The sequence below is a fragment of the Geotrypetes seraphini genome, chromosome 1, assembly GCF_902459505.1.
Source record: "Geotrypetes seraphini chromosome 1, aGeoSer1.1, whole genome shotgun sequence".
NCBI lineage: Eukaryota > Metazoa > Chordata > Amphibia > Gymnophiona > Dermophiidae > Geotrypetes > Geotrypetes seraphini.
In genome coordinates, this window is record NC_047084.1 from 426,069,062 (window position 1) to 426,093,986 (window position 24,925).

General features: G+C 41.8%; 1 protein-coding gene across 7 annotated transcripts in view; it reads right to left on the reverse strand.

Annotated features, from left to right (window-relative positions):
* Nucleotides 1-20,644, reverse strand: part of NFIB (nuclear factor I B) — a 649,011-nt gene extending 628,367 nt beyond the window's left edge. For 5 of the 7 annotated variants that reach the window (XM_033919008.1, XM_033918979.1, XM_033919026.1 and 2 more), the window contains exons 1-2: nt 11,280-11,951; nt 3,204-3,735 (exon numbers count right to left, since the gene is read on the reverse strand). In XM_033919008.1, coding sequence (XP_033774899.1) covers nt 3,204-3,735; nt 11,280-11,306 — 559 coding nt within the window. In that variant the 5' untranslated portion in view covers nt 11,307-11,951. Of the gene's footprint in view, nt 1-3,203; nt 3,736-11,279; nt 11,953-20,097 lie in introns of those variants that run through there. The other 2 variants (XM_033918988.1, XM_033918969.1) reach the window with 2 other exon arrangements.
* Between the last annotated feature and the right edge of the window lie 4,281 nt (nt 20,645-24,925).

The following is a 24,925-nucleotide window of genomic DNA, read 5'->3' on the forward strand; positions in this document are numbered from 1 at the left end:
TCCACAAAATAATTACCGCATTTTATTTCCACCGGTCCATAGGTGTCAAAATGTTAAAGAACACTGTTGTAAAGGCTTATCACCTCCTAGAATATGGAAATCCACAACTGCTAACCTCAAACCATTCCATCATACAAGTTAAGATTCACCTGCTGCTGATCTGGTCAACGCGCAACTCTTGTGCTCAATGTATGGTAGAAGATTGGTTTTCCCTACCTATGGAACTCTGTAAAAACCCACCATATGCCTCTCTCATAAGAAGCAAGCATCCTGATCTATTCCGTGCCTATCTCTTATGAACTTGGCATCCTGATATGACTGCATCGTAACCCAATTTGAATAGATTGTTGCATGGAAGCGGTATATAAGCATATTAAAATAATGAAATAAAATAGAATTCTGGTTACAAAATAACACAAAAAATATTTAAACCCTTAAAATGTAGACAATAAAGAAAAAAGATAATTATGTTTATTTCAATGGAAAGAGCCCTTCAGTGCTGGAAAGATGTTGATAAGAAAATGTAGAAGAGGAAATCAATCAGAGAGAAATATGTGATGCCCTGTTAGCCAAAAGGTTCTCGCCTGTGATGCTACTAGACACAGTAACCAAACTGATTTATTGAGGGGAGGTTTGGGGGGGTTAATACTGTTTATTCTTCTAGTGTTTCTTTTAATAATATGAGCTTTCATATCTATGGGGAGATTTTTCCTCTCTTTTCTCTAGAATGGCAGACGCTGTGATATTGGCCATTTACAGAGTACCTAAAGACAAGTATATCTTACACCAGGGCTGCCCAAGTCCAGTCCTCAAGATTTACTGGCAGGCCAGGTTTTCTGGATATCCACAATGAATATGCATGAGAGAGATTTGCATACCAAGAAGGCAGTGGAGGCAAATCTCTCTCATGCAAATCTCTCTCATGTATATTCATTGTGGATATCCAGAAAACATGGCCTGCCAGTAGATCTCGAGGACCGGACTTGGGAAGCCATGTCTTACATTGACTCTACCTATTATTGCACATTGTTGTGTGCTCTCTCACCACATGTTCAATATACTAAGAACAAAACAAACAAAACCTGCATGCAGAGAGTTCTTTTCCTCTCGATTTTCTGCATATGGCTCACTGCAATTTTTGACATTCCTGCTCATTTTCAAGGCTACATCTGAATATTCAAATGCAGTTGCATCTGTTTGAAAACAATAAGGCAAAACTTTATCGCACCTGTGCTTAACAGATGAGGACGGGAAAAGTAGAAGGATTAAGCCATATTTTCTGACGCCAAAGCACTTAACAAATGCCTGTGTTGCATTCTGTTGTGTTTCTATGGAATTCTCATCCCTACCTACCCTCCAGCAGCTAGTCCTGATGCCAATGCGCAGAATTTTAGTCCGCCTACCTAAACCCACTGACTTACAAAGAAAACAAAATGAACTCTATGGGTAACCCAAGGATCCCAGTCCCTAACTTAATTTGAATCCTACAAGACTGGCAAAGAAACACTCAGAAATCCAAGATAAACACGTTTAAAAGTTGGCAGAAGTCTCAAATTGCTAAATACAGGCTAAAAGTAGATAGGTATCAAGTTTTAACCAATACATTCACCGGAGGGCCATCATGCCTTTGTTCTCTGACTAATAAATGCCATCCTTTTAACTGAACTCATAAAATAAAATGATCAAAATAATTATGTGCGAGGCATTCTGTCATCTCTTTCTCTTTTGTCTCACTTTTTCCCTGTTAAAGGCCCTTTCTGCCCATTACCAGGCCGGTTATGAAATACTCAGCCATCCCTGGCAGCTCCAGCATCAGGTCAGGTCTGATCTGCCTTAATAAAAAGAATGTTGGTTTAGACGGTCATATCTTAATCTAAACCATTACTGGGGGAAGGGTGTAGGTTCAGGGTCGGTGGGGGGGGAGGAGGGAAAACCAAGACGTGTGTTAACTATTTAGATCCACGCTAAGTTGAAAGCCAGAAGAGACTAATTCTTCATGCAGCTATGTCCTCTGTCCCCTTCACCCCTACATAAAAAAACTAATGCAAAAAACTTGTGGCTATTGACATTAATGAACAAAAGTACTCTTGTTCTACGATATCATTTTGTATTGTAACAGATGAGAACAGACCACAAGCTGTAAGGATTTTCCCCCTTTCTGTGCATAGGAGGAAAAAACATATATAAAGAAATCTTATTGGGTATTACTGTATAAGACCCTGTAAGATTCATGTTTCTTTAAATTATGCTACAGGCCTACAATGGCAATGCTTTTATTATATTAAAAAAAAAAAAATAGTTAACTGCAAAATATCTCCAACTCCAAACCCAGCTCCAGGCTGCAAAATGGTTCACTTGCCTTGTTCTGCTTAACCCTTTTTTTGTGAAGAAGAAAAAGAAATGTCTGCATCCCAAGTAAAGTTAAATGTGTAAATGGGAACTATTTGAATGGTGGCACCAGGAAAACATTGTCATCATGAATCTTATAATTAAAACTGAAGAAGATATACAACTAGGTGGTCCTACAAAGTGTCCAGAATCGCAAGCTGTCTGAGCTATAGCATAGTACATAACAAATTTGCGAACTGCACATCTGGTCAGTATGGGGGTCTGGCCTGGCTTATTGTTATCATGCTATTAATTTGAATTAGGTTTGCTTTCTTTCACATGTCTGTATTTTGACTGTGTTCGGTGCAAGAACACATTCGGCTCCCAGAGTTTGTTTTACCTGTATTTGTAGCCTGAGCACACATCGGTAAGAAAAAGGCGCATGAACAAACACACAGGCAGTTGCACACATGGAGAGGCACAAGTCATGCATGGCGCAATGGCACGTGAATGCTTCCATGTGGGCAAGCACATATATACACACACACACACATCTGCATGAGGACCTAGCAGGAAAGAAAATACTAAACATACAAAATGGTAGAATACCAACTGCAAGGATAAATTTGCCAGGATAAATTTGATCCTTCTAAGGTGTGCTAAAGAGCTATATTTGTGTCTTCCCATTTTCTAGTCAATACATGTCTGTTTATCCTATGCCAATACATGTGTGAGTGTGTGTTTGTGCGTTCGTGTATATGTGTGCGTGTACACACACAGTGTACTTCCCCCAGAGGAGAGGTTTGCTAACAGCTTCCACCTCTCAATGCGCCCATAAACTCAGACACTAGGGAAATGCAGCCATCAACTCCTACCTGGCTCTTGCACGTAGTATGCCAAGAAGAGATCCAGCTCCTTGACCGAGACGGTGATATGATGTGGCTGGACGCAGAGTGCAGCATTGGTGCAGTGCGGCGACTTCATAAGCCTCTCGCCATCCGTACTTTCCAAGGGGATGCCCTTGAAGAGGATCACCATGACTAGATCCAGGCGCCAGACCTTGTCCGCCTGCCGCAGGCAGTCGATCCTCCGTATCTTGCCCTTCTGATCAGGGTTTGACAGCACACAGCAGGGGTGCTTCTTCCCCGTGACGGTCAACACAAAGTCCTCCCGGTATTCCTGGCGGATGTCCTTGCGTAGTTTGGCGAGCAACCTGGATGCCCACTTCTGCTTGATCTCTGGCTTCTCACTGAGGAGCTCGTCCTTCACCGCCCTCTCCTCATCTTTGGACATCCGCTTCTCATGCTTCTTGAAATACTTGCGCTTTCGGGCTTGGAGGTTAAACCAAGTGTAGGCAATGGCACGGACATGGGGAAGAAGTGCTTCAATGAACGGATGGAATTCATCCTGGAGGAGAGGAGGCAAGAGAAAAAGGAAAAACAGAAAAGTCAGTTTGGGCTCTTAAGTTTGGTAAATATTCCAGGACACTTTAACTTCTGCTCCCCAGCTCTTTCCCTTACCCAAGAACATTTACACTTTCTAGCCTACACTCAGTAAGGTGCTGGCCCAGAAATAATCCACAGCGAGCTCAGTTCCTTTATATTTCAAATAAACCGAACTGAGAGGCATTGGAACATTATTCATTTCCCTCTATCCAAACAAACATGAAGGTTTTTGCTTCGCCTATCTCCTTCCCCCCCTCCTCCCTCAAAAAAAAGTCCCTGGCAGCCAAGTTGTGCAGCGCGGTTTGATCATACGGCTGTATGATATCTATCCGGCTGGCCAACACTGAGAAGTACCATTTTTGTTGTATTTTGTTTCACAAAAAGCAAGCAGCTCGGAGAAGAGGAATCCAAGCTGAAGTGTTCAGGAGGTGGGTGCGGATGCCACAGCTTATTTCTCTGCTCTGTGGCACAGGAACACAAAGAGTATGCATGCTCAGTGCAATGCCACCACGGTTCCCGCTTTTTGAGCATGCTCTCTGAAGAGGCTGCTGGTGGCAGCACAGAGCATGCGCCACCAGACTCATTTCGGGTCCCCCTCCCCCCTCCTCTATTATGGAGTACCACAGCATTCCAGTACTGGGACAAAACCATTCCAACAGTGGGTACTGGAAAACCAGGAGACAACAAAGCAACAGGTGGCGTAACCCCCAACAAAGAGGTGCTATATTTTGCATTCTGCAGAATTTTTGGAAGCCCCAATTGAGTCCATTTATACGTCCATTTTTCAAATACATTTCATAACAAATTGTTGCTTTAAATAAAGAGGCCTTTTCTCAACAGTGCCAGGCAATGGGATTTGAGGCACCCAGAGAATGGGTTAATTTGTTTACCAATCACATGACTGCAGCAATTATTCCAAAACCCCTGAAGAAAAAAAAAAAAAAAAATCAGTCAGGAGCTGGACAATGAAAATGGCAAGTTGGCACAACGTTTACATTCTTTCTGCTCCTGCATGCTGTGGCAGGGTGACATTTGGAGTGCATCACCGCTCAAGCACTGCTTCTGTGCAAGCCATGCAAGTCTTATGGAGGCCCCCCAAAGAAACAAAGCCCTTTCCTATCATGGAGCATTGTCTACTTCTGGGTTGGGTGTTTTTACCCCCCACTCCCAGTTCTATGCCACACCAGAAGATGGCCTAAGCCCACATTTTGTTTTGCAGCGATTGGTTCATTAGTCCATTTTTTGAATGATTAGTTCATCGCTGCCTGCTCTCAAAAGTTAGTTTGTGCCATTTAGGTATTACAGTCTTGGGTTCTACAAAAAAAAGGAAAGCATAATTGAGGGAGTTATCTGGAGATATTTACCCTCTGGCATTTTTCTCATGCTGTAAAGAAAAATAAATAAAAACTATTCAGGCCTGCTTAGAAAAGGAGGTAAGATGGTGGAAGGGTTTTCTGGCCTTTTCCTAGAGAGGTTTACTCTAGTGCAGGGGTAGGCAATTCTGGTCCTCGAGAGCCGGAGCCAGGTCGGGTTTTCAGGATATCCACAATATATATATGCATGAGATAGATTTGCATCTCAAGGAGGCAGTACATGCAAATCCATCTCATACATATTCATTGTGGATATCCTGAAAACCTGACCTGGCTCCGGCTCTCGAGGACCGGAATTGCCTACCCCTGCTCTAGTGTGAGATTGTCTGCATACCTCTGAGGTTTTCAAACTAGTGCCTTTACACATGGACAAGATTCTACCATCACAGCAAACGTAAATCGAACTGCAAGAAAGCCACATTGGCAACTAGCCCCTTAACCATTTTTGCTTGGACGAGGTAACTTAGCCCCACTGATGGACTCCAACATGCAAACCCTAAGCCCAACACAAGGACTTTGCAATCATATGCATCCTGCCTTCTAACTCATGACTTAGATTTCTTTAATAAGATCCAAATGCATTCATTGTTAATAGACAGATCCATTGTGCTACAGTGAAAAATGCTAGATGCTCCACAATCAGCTTCATAAAATTCAACTTTTATAAGGGGTGTAACTAGAGAACACCACTCAAAATGCTCTTTATAAACCAAGCAAAATCCTTTAACAACGCCTCGGCATTTTGTAATTGAGATGAACGGGCAAGAGGATAGTGCTTTGGCTTAACCAACAAACTAGCGTCCCTGGGAGCATGAAACAAAGTCTCCAAAAGATGAACGGTATTGTCTATGACATTTCCTGAGCTCCGATAAGCATAGCAAGTTGCCGGGAGGAAGCTGTTTTTAGCAGGGACTCACACAGGCTCAGTCAGGGTACTCCTACCCCTCAACAACTTGCAAAGAGTTAAACCACAATCTCTCCTTTGTGTGGGAAGGCAGTCTTGCTCTGACAAACCACAGGCCCGTGATAAGAGTTTCCCTATCTCTGCCCTCTTTCCTGGTGTTATACTTTTAATTTTCACTTACTTTTCTCATTGGAAAAACTACCAAGTTGTTAGGGGTTATCCCTATTCCTGTTAGAATATTTTTTCCAGAAGATTTCTTAATAAATATATGAATCTGTGTTCCTTACATTCATATCATATAAAGAATCTATTAATTCTTTTTCCCCTAACACAGTTTCACAGTACTCTAGAAAAATAAATATATGAAATATACTAGGTGAAGGTGAGAAAAAGCTCTTTTGCTCAGAGTTAAGTGCAATCATTCCAAAGCTTTTTTCAAATATCAGGTGCTGTACTTCTCATTTAAACAAAGGGGCCCATGTATTCATTTTGTGCCAGTTTGCAAAAGGCTTTGTCAGATTTATCAACCAAGAAATCTCATCCTTACAGTGGGAGAAAGCACTGGCAGAACTGTGATACAGGACGTCCTCTGTGCTTCAGACCCACAGCGTGCAAAGATATGCATGGCCATCTTAGATCTACTTAATATAGATCTAAAACTTTTAGAGGGCCCTTCTCTACCAAGTTTATGTTTAGGCAACACAGAAATTCTTAACCTGTTGATGACTGGCTGGCAAAATGTTCAGATTGCTTTCTGTCCCTTGAATACAGCTATCACTGTGCATCAGTGCTTGCCGATTGCACTCCTTTATATACACGAAAGAGAAATGAGACTCAATGTCATTGTATTTTTACTAATATTAGTAAGGTATGCATGAGGGTTCACTTTATCTGTTGTAAAATTTCCATTTTCTGTCACTGTTTTATATATATATACACATATATTTTATTTAAATATATACATCTTATCTCATTTATTACAAATATACATTTTTCTGAGCTTCTCTGGTTTTAATGAAATACTACTTGCCAAGAAGCACTTCATTAAAAAAAAAATTCTAAATGAGAATTTGCTATCACTCACTCCTATTTTTCATAAAATCACTCAAAAAATATTCAGTGTCTTAAATCCGACAGGTATGTATGTGTATGTGCATGGTAAGGGATAAGGCAATATTACTCAACTTGCACACAGTCTTCCTATATGGGTCCTGTACTCGATGTTAACATGCTGATTTACAAAGATATTTTTCTTTTTAATTTCTGGATGAGATTATATGTATCTGTACATCTAGTTATACCATACAAATGAGGATGAGGACGATATTCACCTGTGTGTACCGCTATTAAAAATAAAAATTATAAAAACAAAACTTCAGCACGCAATACCTTAAAATACTATATTCAGTATCAGTGCACATACGGTAGACTTCAAGAGATTTCAGAGTTTGTTGTTTTGTTTTTGTTAGGAATGATTTTAAGAAGGACATTGAACTTTTTACTTCTTTGTTCTTTGCCTCCACCGACCTCCCATTATCTTTACATGAACGGATGTGCAATGTAAGAAACTGTACACCTAGGCCAATTCCTGCTTTTCCTACATTCCACAAAATTAAAAAAATAAAATGCTGGCCCACCAGAAATAAAAACATGCTAACATGTAATTTATGGAGGGGGTTATTGTTATCGATAGGGCAATTTTGTAACAATAAGCCCACGGACTACTGTTAAGAATGGGAGAACTTGGATTCTGATATAGATTTTGTAACATCAAGTTCATGAGAACTGCAAAGACTTCTACATCTGAGTTTTCTGTTGTTTGTTTTCCATCTTATATATGTTTTTGTGGAAACCGCTTAGATCTAAGCGGTCTATAAATTTTAAAAAAATAAATAAATAATTATGTATTTGGACAAGGAAGATGCCTCTAATAGACAAAGAAATGCCCTTGTTTGATGTTCAGAACTTGAGACCCTAGCCATCCTGAAACTTTGCATTATTAAATATTTCTGAACTTAATACAAGTATTACCTCTTCCCATGCACTTGCTGGGTTTTCTTTCAATATATTGACTATCTTTGTGCCTGTACCTACGGAGCATTTTCGGGGGGGGGAGGGGGGGAGTATATGGACAGAGAAAATCACAGCTGACTAGTGGATTCCTTTTGCAAGAAAAAACTAGACAATGATTTAAAAAAAAAAAAAAAATTAAAGAAATCTAGAATTATAAAGAAAACCAAATCAACCCCTCTCATGTCTCTAACTAGCATTTTGGGGGGGGAAATTGTTTAAAAAGTATAAATTCAAATCCATTTATTTATATTCACAACAACCCCTAAATTGGAGCTTTTGCTAGCACACCTTTGCTGGCAGGTTTGTTTTCTGGTCATTTAATTGTTTTGAATGAGTAGAAAATTAAGGCTCAGTGGTTACCGAGACTCTATCAAATAAAGACCAATGGGTTTATACAACGGCCCCATTCGAGAAGGAAGATATCACACTGAAGGGACCCAGAACCAGATATCTGAGCTACAAGATTTTTCCCATTTTGTGCCTACAGAAAAAAAAAATGTTTTGACACATCTGGCCTTATAATTGACACATGGTTGCAAGTTTCTAAAAAAAATATTTTGATAATGAAACATCTAAAGGAAAAACTGCAAATCAAAGGTTAACGTTAAAACATACCAAAACTAGATCCATTCTTGCCCCCTTTAAAAAAAAAAAAAAATTGATAATTTCAAAGCGATACATAACTTCCTATCTTTTAAGTTGTTTTTGAACTTCTTGTCAAAACCTGCACCAAGTAGTGACAGGTTGCTGTGACTATTTTAGAAAATAAAATCTACAAAGTAAGAAATCCACTGAATACATGCAATCTGGGATTTTGTAAACCATGTGAGGTACTCCCCCAATGGCACAGAACATAAATAAATATAAATAATATCAGATGACTTTTACCACCTCAGATGATTATTAGATCTAAAACATTAAGATTTTTTCACTGCTGTTTTTCTTTATATATAGATACAGTATATATATATATATATAGGGTAGAGGAATATATATACTGCTGTTTTTTCTTTATATATAGATACAGTGTATATATATATATATATATAGGGTAGAAGAATATATATATATATATATATATATACTGCTGTTTTTTCTTTATATATAGATACAGTGTATATATATATATAGGGTAGAAGAATATATATATATATATATATACTGCTGTTTTTTCTTTATATATAGATACAGTGTGTATATATATATATAGGGTAGAGGAATATATATATATATTGCTGTTTTTCTTTATATATAGATACAGGGTAGAGGAATGGGAAAGAAAACCCCCTAATATGTACAACTAAAGGTATAAAATAATTTTTCAACTAGTGATGTATTTTGAAACCTCCTAACAGGCCCAAATGATAAGTGAAAAAAAATGGTCAAAATTAAGACAATTTGAATGTGGAAGATGAAGATATAAATTAGAGAACACCAAGCAGAGCACAATGGATGCAGGTTAAGAACCCTCATATTACACTACTATCATTTCCATTACTCCCAAATAAAAGATATTAATACTGTTTCATAAAAAAAAATTATCAAGCTATACTCCTAAGTATATACTCTGAAAAATAAAACAGGGGTGTACAAACCATACTATACAAAATTAGTGCACCATCAAAATGTGTTTTATTTTGAAAGCGAAAAAAAGGGGGGGGAATATCCGTGCTACTCCTTTGCATATTAACAAAAATGAAGTTCAGTGCTTGGTGAAAGTATATGTAAGTCAATCAGGTTCAGATGCCAAACAAAATATAAACAGAACAAAAAAAAAAAAAAGTGTCAGCCAAAAAAGCTACAGGACTGCATCCAATCACTGTATAAGCCTTATCACTGTTTTCATCTTCATTCACAATTCACGAACGCCTCGGCTTTTCGGAAAACAGGACGCTTTCTAATTATCAGGGCATTTAAATGTCAACGATCCTGCGCCCTAAAAATACCGCGCATTTCTTAATCACAGAAAATGCCCGCGCATCAGCCTCTGCCCCCCCCCCCCGATCCCTCGGCGACTGCGTGCGTTTTGGTGGCGGGGAAGTTGGCAGTTTGTTTGACAAGCTGCTCTTATAAACGATGCCACACATATAGGGGGGGGAGAGGTCCAGAGCTAATCCGCCGTTTCTAATAGCGTCGAGAACTGTTGGACTAACTTCTCAATTGGCAGCAATAAAGACGCCTAACTTACGAGAGCACACTATAAACTTTCTGACTGTTGCCTTCCCTGCCCCCCCTTCAAAGGTTTTTTGGGGTTGTTTTTTTAAGCGGAGCTTTAAGGGCAGCCTGCGCTGGGTCCCGCCTTATCCAACAAATGACAGCGCAAAAAGACTTTGGCCTGGACTTCGCGGCTTTCGAGGGCGCCCTGCGCTCTTTCATTTTGCACATACACCGACCGCGCGTTTACAGAGGCGATCAAGGGATCGCGGAGAGCTAGTGAAGAAATCAAACTTGCAAGCCCCTCCCTGCGGTAGCAACAGAGAATCAAAAGTTTATTTTAAATATATAGGTGTCTATAGCAGTTGTATTATGGCAACAGCAATGGCAGCTGTGTCACGTTTTACTGAATTAAAAAAAAAAAGAGGAAAGTCCCGTCTGGACGATTACCCCGCCGTTTGTCAAAGCTGCTCTCAAAAATCAGCTTTTTTTTTTTTTTTTTTTTTTACAGCGTGTGGCGGGACACATGGTCCCTCTCGTGGATTATATCCCAGGTGGAAACCAGCAAAGAATCGTCAAAGCCTGGGAATCTGGACCCAGATTAAGCCACATGTTTGCAAGTTTATCCAGCCGATTAAAAGAAATAATAATTAAAAAAAATAAATATATATATACACTATATATATATATATAATCTATACACTATATATATATATATAATCTCCTACATTTCGTTTAGGAAAAGCAGTCAAATAAAAGCCACTGAACACGTTCATGGATATTTGCTGGTAAAGTGATTGTTAACGCGCATTAATACATCCCTGTCACAGACCTCCATGCATAGGTATGGACGGGTCCCCTTCCCCCCCTCCCCCTCCGGACTACATTCTTTCCCAATATTTCGCTGCAAGAACGATCAGCAAGTCCAGAAAGCCCGCGTGTGCGGCAGAAACTTTGCCCCGTCCACCCTCGCCCCAAATACAGAGATGTAAAGCTTTATACCTGAGTGAGACAGATAGGAGAATACATCCTCGCTTCTGTCGGAAACGCACTTCCACAGCTCCCAAGAAACCATGAAGAGGAAGGAACGCTTTCACCTATTCATTTTACAGTCATCTGAGACTACAGCCGAAATCAATCGGGAGGGGGGGGGGGCTGGGGGTGGAGAAGCAGATAATTTCACAACACCGAAGCTGCCTGCAAAAGGGGAAAAAAAAAAAAAAAATCCACAGCAGGAAAATGGAATCAGCTCGCTGTTTCTGAGCGCAGAAAATGCAGGTCCCCCCCTCCCCCCCCCCTCTTAAAACGTGAGCTTCAATGTCTTCTTGCCGGAGCCGCCCTGTGCAGGTCGCTGTCACACTAGGATGGGGGAGGGGGGAGGTAAAGTGAGAGGTGGAAGCCTAATAGCCCCAAGAAAGTAGATGATCCTAGAAGAAATCCAAAAAAATCGGGGGGGGAGGGGAAAAAAAAAATCAAATAATCCGATCAGTTCCTCCGCAGCCGCCCCCGCATAAAAAAAAAGTGTGTGTGGGTTTTCCTCTTTTTTTTTTTTTTCAGAGCCCCATGTGGCTACTGGAGTTCCCGTGCAGCCACCTCGCCTCCTCCTGTCATACAGCAAAGAAATGATCGCAGGAGATTTTTTTCAAAGGCTAAACCTGCCCCCACCCCACACCCTGCATTCTCCCGCTCTCTCTCTCCCTGCCCTCCGCCTTCCTCTCGGCTGCTCAACCTGTACGAGCTCCACCCTCCCCACCGCTCCAGTCAGCATTTAGGATTTATTAGTATTATAGGGATTTATCATCAGCGTTTTAATTACACGATCCCAACTTCCCACTCCTTCGGCTCCTCCTTTCCTGTCGCCCCTGCCCCAGGGATTCCGCTCGCGCTCATTCACACCGACGTGTAGGGGGGAGAGACGGTGCGGAGAGCCCTGTGGCAGGGAAAGCCTGGCCCCAGTGCATTAGGCCCCGGGCGCAGCTCCTGTTTATTTTCCTCAAACTCCGAGACGAAGAGAGCGAGAGAAAGTTTGGACATCGATAATGATCTGCCCCCTCCCCCTTCCCTCCCCTCCCCCCCAAGGAAGCAAACAGAAAACTCAGTCCAAAAAGACGCTCTGTCACCCCTTTGGGCAGTTGCGAGGCAGCCACCGTATAAAGTGTTCTAACTGCGGTGGGCAAAAGGGAGTCGAGCAAACGTGGGACTCGGGCTGCACTTTATCGTGTTGTACTGATTTATTCATTTTGTAGAACAGTAAAAGGGAAAAGTTGTGCTTTTTTTGTGTGTGTTTGTTTGGGGGGGAGGAGGGTGTTCCTGTGTCTGGGCCCCGTAATAAAAATGAGAAAGCCCTTTAAGGACGCGAGACCCTCGACCGCCACAGCAGAGCCTGAGAGATGAACTTTTGCGCTGCGACGCCTCTCCCGCCCTTCGCTCGGTACTGCGGCTCCTTTAACGGCGCGCGCCAGAGAGAGAGAGAGCGCGCGCGAGACGGAGCAGTGGCGGAGGAGCGCTGTGAGTAGCCGCTGCTTTCAGAAACCCGTGGGGGGAGGGGAGGGCGCCTCACTCACCCCAAAAGGACACCGGGGTTCCCTGCTCTTCTCCTCTACGGGGAGGAGGGGGGGGGAGGGAGCCTGGCGCTGCATCGCTCAGGAACCGAGAGGAGGAATCGAGTCTGCAGCTTGCAACATAAGGCGAGAGGGGACGGGCGAGGAAAGCTGGAAGCTGAAGGCCGGAGAAAGGAATGATAAGAATCATCCTAAAAAAATAATAATAAAGCGACCCCCCCCCCCCCCACTTCCCCTCCTCTCTAGTCCCCCGCACTCTGCAGCTTTCTCGGGAGTTTTTTCGCTGCGGCCTGGTGCGCTAAAACTTTTCTGCTGCCCCCGGGCCTCCTTCCTACGGTCGTTTTGTTCCAAGGGAGGCGGCTAGGGAAGAGGAAGGGGGCCACTTTTCCATCCCCCCCCTCAGCTTTCCTCGCCCTCTGCTCGGGAGATGGACGAACCATATCTCTAGGTAGAATTATCCTTTTGGCACCCTGGAATCAAGCGCGATGTAATAGCGCTCGGACTTCCTACAAACCTTGCTTCTGGAAAGTTTACAAATAAGATCAATTTCACTTGCTTTCAGGGACAGAAAAAGAGAAAAAAAAATATATATATATATATATATTTCTGGTCTGCAAATGGTGATTTAGCTAAAGCAATTTTTAGATTATTAAAAATAATCCCCTTGTACATATTTGGGGTTTGGTTTTTTTTTTTTTTTGTTAAATGGCAAAGAAACACTTTTTTTTTTTTTTTTAAAGAAAAAGTTAAATAAAGAGCCTAGAGCAGTCCTATTTTAGTAGGTTTAGAAGGAAAGTTCAGATTTTGACAGACCAGTAAGGTAAACTTTTTAAAGCAAGCCCGGTATGGGAAAGAGCCCAGTGCAGTTCCCGCTTCCATAAGGTAAGGTCTTAAAGTTATCTATACGAGGGGGGCCGCTGAAAAGTTCTCAGCCCAACCAATAAAGCTGGGGCAGTGATTTTTCCACTTTTTTCCTTCCATCGGAAAAATGCGGAACGAAAAAAGCGGAAAAATCCGTGTACAGCCCTCAATGGAGACTGCCCCAGCTTTGTAGGTTGGGCTGAGAATTTTTCAGCGGCCCCCCTGGTAAAGGTAGTCCCCAGGTGCCAACGTCCCCCTAAATAACTTTGTGGAACTTTTTTTAATTTTTGTCAGACTTATCAGTGGGATGGTTTGCATTGTCTGCCCCCACCCCAGCCCTCCGGTTGAGGCTGGGTACTCGGATGGATGGCAGAGCTGTCTAGAGGCCGGCTATATCTCTCGCTGTACACACATAAGAGTATGAAGGGGAGGAGACGACTTGTGCTTTATAATTTGTACCATTTAATTGAGTGGAAAAAAAAAAAAATCAAAGCAATAGCAAGTTCTGGCTAAGAATGAATTTAGGCCACAAGGCCAAGGCTAGAGGCCAGCGCTGAACTCACAGATTCAGCTTTCAAACAAGATAGCAATCTTGCTTTTCTAAGTGGGCAGGGCTTCTCTGGCCGCCTTTTTTTTTTTTTAATTCATTGCTAGTTCTGACCAATTTATTTTTCCCCATGTCCACACATAAAGCTAGGAGTAAAACTGACTGGGAAATAACGCCCAGCTCTAAAAGACGAAGTGCATTTACTCAACCAATTCTATACTATTAGAACATTCTTGGCTCTGGCATTTCCTTTTTTTCAGAAACAATCATCCAAGGGAGGTTGAGAAAATACCTTTACGGAAAAAGAGAGTCGATGGAGATTTACCGTTAAGACGCTCCCCAAATAAAATGTGCCTCCACTCCCTTCCGCAACTCTTAACTCCGAGCTCCAGAAAGTACTTTGGACAGGAAGAGAGAGAGAGAACAACAAACAAACCCTTTTTTTTACAGTACGCACTCCCTGGATAATAGGCTTTTGTGCTATTGCAAGGGAAAACCAGGATACTTACAAAAATCTTTGATTTAGAGATTTTTTAAAAGATAAAACATTCATAAAGCGGCTGATTCTGTATTTTAATGATATTCTTTTGGGATCCTATTTTCCAAAGGGTTTCAGGTGTCGGTTTCTGAAAGGAAAAGGGCTTTTGAAAACAGCGCTTTTTTAATGTATTAAAAAAAAGTCACTAATTTATGCTTAAGAGTATTTTAGCAGAAGTTATATTTGTTGATATTGGATTTTTGGGCATTACTCAAATATAAACAGTAAAATGAAGCCTAATAGACATCTACAATTCTGACCAATTACTGCTAAAAATAAAAATAAAAAAAAGACATTAATTTAATTTTTTTTTCACTTTTGAATAATGTTTACAGATTCTCTATTGTGTGGAATCTTAATTCCAAGTATGTGCGTTTTTAATACAAATACATATCTAATCAATTAACTTAGGACAATCACCTAAAGTGACCAAAGCCTCTTTTACACAAGTTATGGACAAGGCAAAACCAGGACACCAGAATATAATAACCACTGCTAATTATATAAAATATATAACCATATATCAATATATGATTTATTATCATTATTATTATAAAACACATACACACAATCCATGAAAAATGAACCAGATTTTAAATTAAAGCAAGTTGCACAGCGCAACACATATTTCCAGAGCGTGCTGTTATTTTCGGTACACATGTTAATAATAATAAGTCACACACTAGATATGTACACCACTTATGCATGGTATCTATACAAAGGCCAAACAGACTTCAAAAGTAAATTCCAAGTTCAGAATGCCAGAAGTCTATTTCAAGGCAAAGCTGATTCAGTGAGCCGCTGCCCCCCCCCCTCCCCACCCTCAGTCAAAGAATGGAAGCAAAAATGTTAAGAGAATCCGGACCACACGAGCTTGGTAGATGGGGGAGGGGGTAAAATAAGTCACCTGAAAATTTCCAAAAACATACTTATGTTATAACGGTTTCTACAATAGTTAATACCCAGTAGAGCACAAATGCTCTTGCACAAGTTTACACCTGCTTCAAGACAGGTGCAACTATGAGTATGAGCTAGGCGCCTGCATCACACAACTCAATTCTAAGGGCAACCTGCATAGACGCCTATCCACAGAACAACTTGAGTGCTCTTGTGGACTTGCCTACTTGTAAGAATTTATTCAGCAGTGCAATTTTCGCTGTCAAAACATGCTTTACCCGCAGAAACTGATTTATCAAAAATGCTCTCTAATATTCTGCAACAGTAGAACACTGAGGTCTGCACCAAGGCCTTAAATTTAGCACTGCGACACTTAAAAAAAGCTGGACCTGATGCCCAATGATAAATAGTGGCTATACTGCCCTGCAATCAACGGTTAAGAAATGTCTCAGAAAAATAACCTATTAGGAAATATACAGAACTGTATTCAGTTTTGTATGAAAATTCTCAAACTTAAAAAAAAAAAAAGTTGTGTTTTTTTTCCCCCCCCAAGACACAAGAAAATTTCTTAAAGCAAGTCTCCAAATTGACCCATTATTTTTCAGACGTGGTAAATTTGGAATAGACTTTGTCTTTTTGCATTGTCATATTTCTAGCTGTCAACATGATGCTAGGAGAGTTTTGCCATCCTCAAGCAATTACTTTTTCTTACCATTAGAGAATTATAATAGCCCAGTTTCAAATGAAAAGAAAGACAAGAGTGCGTTGGATAGATAGGGCAGTATTATTAGCTTAGAGCCTGATTTTTTCCCAGATGGAGAGGAAAGCCTCTCCTAAGTCAAGCCCCAGAAAAAGGAACTTTTCCCAATATATATGGACAAAGAAGCGCCCCCCCCCCAAAAAAAAAAAAAAGACAAAGAAAAATTACAATAAAAATTAAAATGCATAATCATGATCTCAGACTTGATTATTCACATTTATTCCACTTTTGCAAGATCTACTCAGACCTATCATAGGGAAAATCCCACTATTAATAGCGAAAAGCACCGGCAGAAAACTGAAGGCTATTTATTGTCCTTCCGTGCTAATGCTCGCACGTTTTTAACTTTTCCAAAACTTCTACCTTCCGAAAACAAGAAATCGATTAATTAATTCATTAAAAGACATAGGGCTCCTTTTACTAAGCTGCGATAGCGGTTTTAGCGTGCGCTGAATTGCCCCCGCGTGCTAGACCTTTATGCCAGCATTGAGCTGGCGTTAGTTCTAGCTACGTAGCGCGGGTTTAGCATGTGCTAAAATCCTGCGCGCACTAAAAACGCTATCTCAGCTTAGTAAAAGGAGCCCTTAATAGTGCAATCTCTCTAGCGAGTGCCAATTGCCTTAGATGGCTTGTCCGAAGAGCCCACGGCTGATCCAGGGCCCCGCTGCCCGAGTTGATAAGGTAGATTGAATGGAAAGTGGGGGGGGGGGCATGGGGAGGTGGCGGCCAGGGGTTCGATCCACCTTAGGGACTATCCCATTCCTATATATGAGATAAATCTGCAGCGACGTCAGCATAAAACTGAACTCAGAAAGTTCCTGCTGCTTACAAATGCTACTGCCAGATTTCCAGATTGCCTTCCAGCCGAAGCTTTCCCCAGTCCCTGAAGTAGTATCCCAGCACCACCATAATGAATAGGGCTATTAATTTACTGCCCACGGACTGCCCTGCTATCATCGAGGCCATAAAACCACCGTCACCATCACCATCAGGGATTAGCCCAGTCCAACTTCATTTCACCTTATTTCATTTCGTGCCCGTTTTTGTGTCTTTCGCCTTCTCAAAATTATCTTAGGGGGGCCCCATCAGACCCTGAGCTTGTAAGGTGTTATTTTCGCCTATGCTAGCAAACATCTTTCTTTCTTAGGAGCCTTTAGGCCTCGTAGAATTCAGCAAATGTTTTTCTTTTCAAACATCTATCAATCCTTCCTCTCTTTTTCACCAGTACCACCAAACTCATCAGGTGCGTATAATGTTTTGCTTTTTTTTTTTTTTTTACTCAAAACCTACACGTGCAGTAGAAAATACAAAAATAATAGTAACCGAACCGACTGAGTTAAAACCAAGCGGTATTGAATGTGATGTATCAAACATCTTCATAATAATAATAATAATAGGCTGTCGTCTATCTAACATGATAATGTCGCCTGCTCCTCGTTGCATTCCTTTGTCTCTGAAACCACCAACAAATACTTGTAACCGAAACCAGAGACGCGGAGAAAGTTAACAAACAACTGGTAGCCACATCAAAGTCTGCTATATTTTATTTTGCCAGGCTCCATTAAAAAGAAAATATGTGCTCTTGAAACTATAACAGCAATTATGTTATATTTTCGTAGCGTCACTTTAGATACCAGGGGGTGCTGAAAAGTTCTCAACCCAGCCAAGAAGAGAATGACGTGGATATGGTCCAATCAATTATCTGAAACAATGTTAAAAAAAAAACAACAACCCACAGAATTTCATTGGCACCTAACGAAATTTAAAAAAACACTTTTTTTTCAGCTAAAGTGGCAAAATAACGCACAGAATTTATGAAGTTGGTTGGTTGGGCTGAGAACTTTTCAGAACCCCCCCCCACCCCCATTCCCCTTGTATTTAATAATGAAGCCCGCGCCACTTTATTTTCTCAAAATTAAATTTAAGAGTGCAAGCTCAAAAAGTAAAAATTAACTGTAGCATAGCTCCCTGAACACATACAAACAAATTAGCAATGTGTGTCTATTTCTATCAGCAGTACTTGTTAGACTTTCTAGCAGCCTACTGCTTTTATCTCATAGATTTTTAAAAGTTAAAGCAAGCAGAAGCACAAGATCAGTTCAAAAAAAGTTAGAATTAATCTTGTGTGTTTTGGCGCCCTTTCCAGGCCAGCTACTGTAAAAATGCAAAAAAAAAGAAAGAAAGAAAGAGGAAGAGCGAGGGAAAATGGGGGGGGGGGGAGGGACGTGGAGGTCTTGTCTGTCCCGTCTCAAGTTCAATGCCAACTCTTCCAAAGGGAGGAGGAGACGGCCGCGTTCACAGCCCCTTAATAAGAATTCAGATCACGCCACATCGGCATCTTGTGTCAAAGTCGAAAACTGCCTTCCCCGCCCCCTTCAGTCCCAGAGCTGCCAAGTCCTCACACGCCGCGCATTCAACCACAGCCTAATGGATGGGACACTGTGCATTAGAATGCGGTCGGAGACAGACACACGGACACACCACACACTCACACTCACACAGTGGACGGCCAATGCTGCACACAGGCATCCCAATGGAAAACCAACAGATCAGTGGTTGAGTGTGTGTGTGGGGGGGGGGGGGGGAGGGGAAGAACCAGCTTTTCCACCACCATTCATTCATCTAGGGAGCCTACATGAAACACCACCTATACCAGTGGTCGCAAACTCGCGGCCCGCCAGGTCCTATTTTGAGGGCCTCGGTATGTTTATCATAATCACAAAAGTAAAATAAAACAGTTTCTTGATCATATGTCTCTCTAGCTATAAATTACAATATTATTATTAAAAGACTTAGCCAAAAGGAAATATTTATAAACTATAAAGAGTTTTACCTCATGCAAAATTGTCATTTCTTTAATAAGACATTAACTATTTTTTTTCTGAGGCCCTCCAAGTACCTACAAATCCAAAATGTGGCCCTGCAAAGGGTTTGAGTTTGAGACCACTGACCCAGACGGTAAACCAGAGAAATCAGACGTACACACACACAATGTAAAATTACAAAGTGACCGAGAACAACGGGAGAACTGCATCCAGATTGATTGCTTAGAGCAAGAAAACCCCGGGTTAGCAGGAAAGAGGGGTGAGAAGTGGCAATCCGCAAGGTTAGGGAAATGGCAGGAAACGGGATTGGGGGGGAGGGGAAGGAAAGAAAACTAGTTCCAAAAGGAAAACGGGACTGGGTGACACGAGGATCCGAAGTCCTCTTTCTACAGATCTCTCCTTTTGCAGCGTTTTCACCGCTCGTCGACTGCAAGAGGAGGGAAAGAAAGGGAAAGATGGGAGGGGGGGGGAGGGGAGAGTCGAAGTAGGAAATGTGCCAAGTTCAGCACTTTTGGACGCCAGCTTCATCAACTGATTCCTTGGCAGAAAACAACGATCCCGATCCAAAAGCTGCCAAGAAAAGAAAGAAAGAAAAAAAAAAAAAACAACAAACACAAACAGTTCTCTCCTAGAAGCATTGGGGGAGGGTTCGCCGAGACAGACACATTTCCACTGAGACGGCAGAGAAACACGAGATATACCAAGGCTTAGAGTCGCTGGAAAAGGCGATCCAGAAGTCGAATTCGATGCAACTAAAATAAATCAATCAATCGAAGTCTGTTAACCATAAAAGAAGGCGAAGAAAAAAGTCATTATTTCAATAGCACATACCATTGCACTGTATTGCATTAAATTAATGGGCTCCTGAAATCTGTGCACAACACGGGGCCGTTGACTTCACATTTCTCAGGTAACAATTTATTCTTTTCTCAAGGACTTTTTGTTTTGTTTGATTTTTTTTTTTTTTTTTTTTTAATTCCAGGAGTGTGTCCTTCAAGTCTTTTGTGTGTGTTTGAGCTACTTTATTAGGATGAGGATTGGTATTATAAACTGCAAACAAACAAAAACAAAACCCCTCATAAAACACACCAATGCCACCTTCACCACAGCGGGCGAAAAGAAGAAGAAGAAAAAAAAAAGAGTTGAATTCTTGGCAAGCAGGAAAGGGGGGGAAAAGGCGGTAAAGTGAAAAGAAGGCAAGCAAGCCCCCGCTCTGGCCCTCTCTCTCCTTGGGTTCAGTCTTCCTTCCTTCCTCTCTGAGCTGAGGTGCTGCAGGGTAGCTTTTGCCGGCTCACTTGAACGCGATCCAGAAGAGGCCGAGCCCTGCTCTTATTATTATTATTCCTTTCTCTTTTTTTTTTTTTTTTCTGGCTGCTCCTGGACGACTCAGCGCTGCTGCTGCGGGCGCCGCTGGCTCTGCCCCTCTCCCTCGCCCCGCCGGCCCCCCTCTTGCTCTGGCGGCGCTCTGCAGATCCGGCTCCAGATAGCAGCGCCTGCCCAGCTCCTGGACGCCTTCCACCGCTCCTCTGATTGGTCAGTCATCGGCGCCCTAGAACCGCCCCTCCTCCTCTCCCCCCCCCCACCCCAGGGGAGGGGGAAGGGGGCTCCACTGCGGCAGCCGCTTAAAGGAAGCGCCCGACTCTGCCTCGACTGTTGCCCGGGAAGGAGAACAGATTTGCATATTCATCGCAGGCCAACCAATGAGGGAGAGGGACAGTGAAAGAGGCGGGATAGGGGGGGGGAGGGAGCTGTAGAACGCGCAAGCGGACTCGCCGGGAGCGGAACTATCGCATGGGCAGGGCGGTGGTATTTCGTTGACTAATGAAGGGACAGGCTCCTTATTGCAATCTCTTTAGACTCTCGGCAGGGACATTTGTTTCCTCCAGAATATATGGACTCTCTAATGCTCATTCTGTTGTGGAAAAGTACTCTTGTTATTTTGCTCTGTAGAAGAAAAAATGCATTTCTTTTTCTGTTTCTCTAGTGATACCTGGCGTGCAGAGTTTTGTTTCTGGGACTATTTCAGCGTTTCTGTTTCTATTTTCCTCTTGCCCAGCCTATACTGTGCGCCGGGTATCCAAGTAGAAGACACACTGCAGAGCTTACAAGGAAAATCGGGACAGAGAAAGACCATCTGCAGCCACTTAAGAGGGGGGGTTCTGAAAAGTTCTCAGCCCAACCAACCAACTTCCTAAATTCCGAGTGTTATTTTGCCACTATAGCTGAAAAGAGTGGTATCTTATTCGGTCAAGTGCCAATTTGCAGAAACAATTCTGTTTTGGCATTGTTTTTCAACCGTATCCAAGTCGGTCTCGTCTTGCTTGGGCTGAGAACTTTTCAGCATACTACACTTTTACATGAGAAACAGAGCTAGTCTCATCTCTGCCTCAAATCCGTCTACTGTACTTAACAAGAATTTGTGCAACCAAAATACTGAATGCCAATAAGGCCAATAGAAAAATATTTGTTATCTGAGACATTGAACAATGTACAGAGCATCCCTTCCCCCCTCTCCTCCCCTCCCCCTCCATTGTGGTATGGCTAAACATGTACACGGCTGCTTTTGAAAAGGATTGGCACCCACTCAATTGAGCGGGTAGCAGTTCTTTTTCCCATGCCAAGAGAGGTCTGGGGTTGGGTTTTTTTTGTTGTATGTCATTCAGGTTTTGATTGAGAGAACCCAACATTGCAGGTTGCAAATACTTAGGGCCGATTCGGGAAGAATAAAAATATATATATATCTCTCACTCCTCAAAGAGCTGTTTAATAAACTAGTTATAGGTCAATTTTGATTAAGTACAATCTTCAAACTTTATCTTCCCTGAAGATAACCAGTGGCCACAGAGCATCCTGATTTTTCATTGTTTTATAAATATTGGGTATCTATAAAATTTGGTTGGTAAAACACCTTTATAAACCAAAGATTTATATCAAAGCTGATGAGGTCTCATTCTCATGTACCACAAGCATATGTTTTATATGATAGCCAAATTATGTATATTATCCTGGATATTCATAGTAACAGATAAAAAAACTATAGAGATTGTGGCCTTTCCAGTCTGCCCAGGAAGGCAGCCAGGGTTGCTGTATGAGTTGCCCATTCCTCTTTGTCTTTAGGGCTATAACTGAAACTTGGTTCAATCTATCTTCTCTATGCCTCTTTTTTTTTTCTTCTTTAAAGTGTGAAGGTTATGTTTTCTGTAAGCAGAAAGGTTTTCTTCCTTAGTATCTTTCATTATGTAAATTCAGAAAGCATGGCCTATTTATAACACACCAAGATCAGACTTCCATGTTATGAAAAAAAAAAAAACCCAAACAAAAACCCCTGAAGACTCTCTGGCATGCTAAAATAATCGTACATTCCCTCATTCTAGTTAAGTGGTTGAAATCTTCTGCCTTTAAAACATGTTAGTCTTACTGCATTTATATACTGTATAATCTCCCTATTTGGAGTAGGGGGTTCATGAGCTCTGACAACATCAGACATTTCCTATGCATCCCCCACCACCACACACACACACACACACATACATTATTTCTTTTAAGAGCATTGGGCAAGTTTCATTCCAATTTTGTACTGATTGAAATTAATGTAAAACTGATTTTCTAATGATTGCCACTCCAAAAGAACGGTGGCTTAGCCTGACCTTCCTCCTTGCTACTGGAAGTTTTCTTCAGGGGTCTGCATCTCATAAAGCCTTAATATATAGATCTTGAATGGCTAAGTTATCGTCCTCCTACACCCTGCCTCCCCCTTTAATCACCATGACCCCTCACTTTACTTGCTTATTAAAGCTCATAAGACATCAGCCATAACGTCGAAAATAAATAAACCACAGACACTTTATTGATGGTAATAACCAGGCCGCGGCTTTGTTTATTGGGTCAACAAATAAATAAGCAATCAATGATTGCTTCACCTCTCGAGCTATAAAACATTGCAATTTGAAAAAAATTGAAATTGTACTCCCCTGACCCCGCCATGTCAGCAAGAGCCTAGGGGGCGGCATGGACCTCCCATGCCCCTATTCCAAACCACCTGCCTCAAGGCATATTCCCTCATCTGAGCTCAGTTCCCCCTAACTGCTCATCCCCAGATGAGCCGGGGGGGGGGGAGGCATGGACCTCCATGCCCCCCTCCTCCAGGTCACCTGGCCCATGGCATCGCCACTCAATTGAACTCACTACCAAATCACCACCCATCTCTTGATGAACCAGAACTGGGGAATACCACTTCTGCGACAGCCCCAAGCCCCCTCCCTCTCCCCAGTGAACCTCACATATAAAGGGGAGGGTGGGTGGGAAAGCTGGCTTCAAGCGTCGGGAAGAGCCCAGTGCCTCGGAGGCACACATTCTACGGGCTTCCCTCCTGTCATGCCCTGCACCACAAGACAGGGACACACCTGTCGACAGAGTGAATGATTTCCTTGGGCAACAGTTTCTCTCTTTTGTTCAACAGGACTGTTTTGTATTGTATTTGTAGATGCATGAAGTCTTATTTTGCAAGTTTGTCTTGTACAGTGCTATGGGCACAAACAGACCTTTATCAATAATACTCAATAATGGTTTGTGATATTCCACCTTTTGTGTTAGCTGTACACTGTATAACAAACAGGCAGAACCATGGTTCCATTTGGACACTTCCTCTTTTACCATTTCTTTAGGTCCTCTGTATACTAGCTGGGTGGGAGCAAAGCTGATTCAGAATTCTCCAAGGGGGAGGGAAATAGTAACATAGTAGATGATGGCAGATTAAAGACCCGAATGGTCCATCCAGTCTGCCCAACTTGATTCAATCTAAAAATTTGTTGTTGGTTTTTTTTTTTCTTTTCTTCTTAGCTATTTTTGGGCAAGAATCCAAAGCTCTGCCCGGTACTGAAGTCTCCATCAAAGCACCCTCTAGCTCATCTACACCATCCCAGCCATTGAAGCCCTCCCCAGCCCATCCTCCAGCAAACGGCCATATACAGACACAGACCGTGCAAGTCTGCCTAGTACTGGGCTTAGTTCCTCAATATTTACTATTATTTTTTTATTCTAGATCCGCCGTGTTCATCCCATGCTTTTTTGAACTCCGTCACCGTTTTCATCTCCACCAGCTCTCTTGAGAGCGCATTCCAGGCATCCACCACCTTCTCTGTGAAGAAGAATTTCCTTACATTGCTCTTGAGTGCTCCCAGCTTTTCCAGAAACCCAATTCCAAATTAAAAGAAATAACCTTAAAAACCTGTTACTGTTGGCACTATATAGCCTGATTTTTTTTTTTTTTATCACATAATGCTGTCAAACATCCTCTCTACTTGCCTCACGGCTGAATAATAGGAAGTGAGTGTACAACAAAAACTGGTTTATTGAAAACCACACAAACACATGAACATAAAAAATGTATTAGTTATCACTCAAATTTATATTAGGCACTGAACTACTTTAAAAAGTAAGCAATGGTATGCAAATATATTAACAACAATATTGAGAAGACAGATGCCCCTTAGTTATACAGGATATATTCTGTTAGGGCTAGATTAACTAAAGTGCACTACTAATTAGTCTGAAACAACAAGCATTAATGTGCTTTATTTATCACAGATCCACCTATTTGGTAATAACATGCATTAATTGTGTTAGCATAAACTAATGCAGTAGCACACTTTAGTAAATT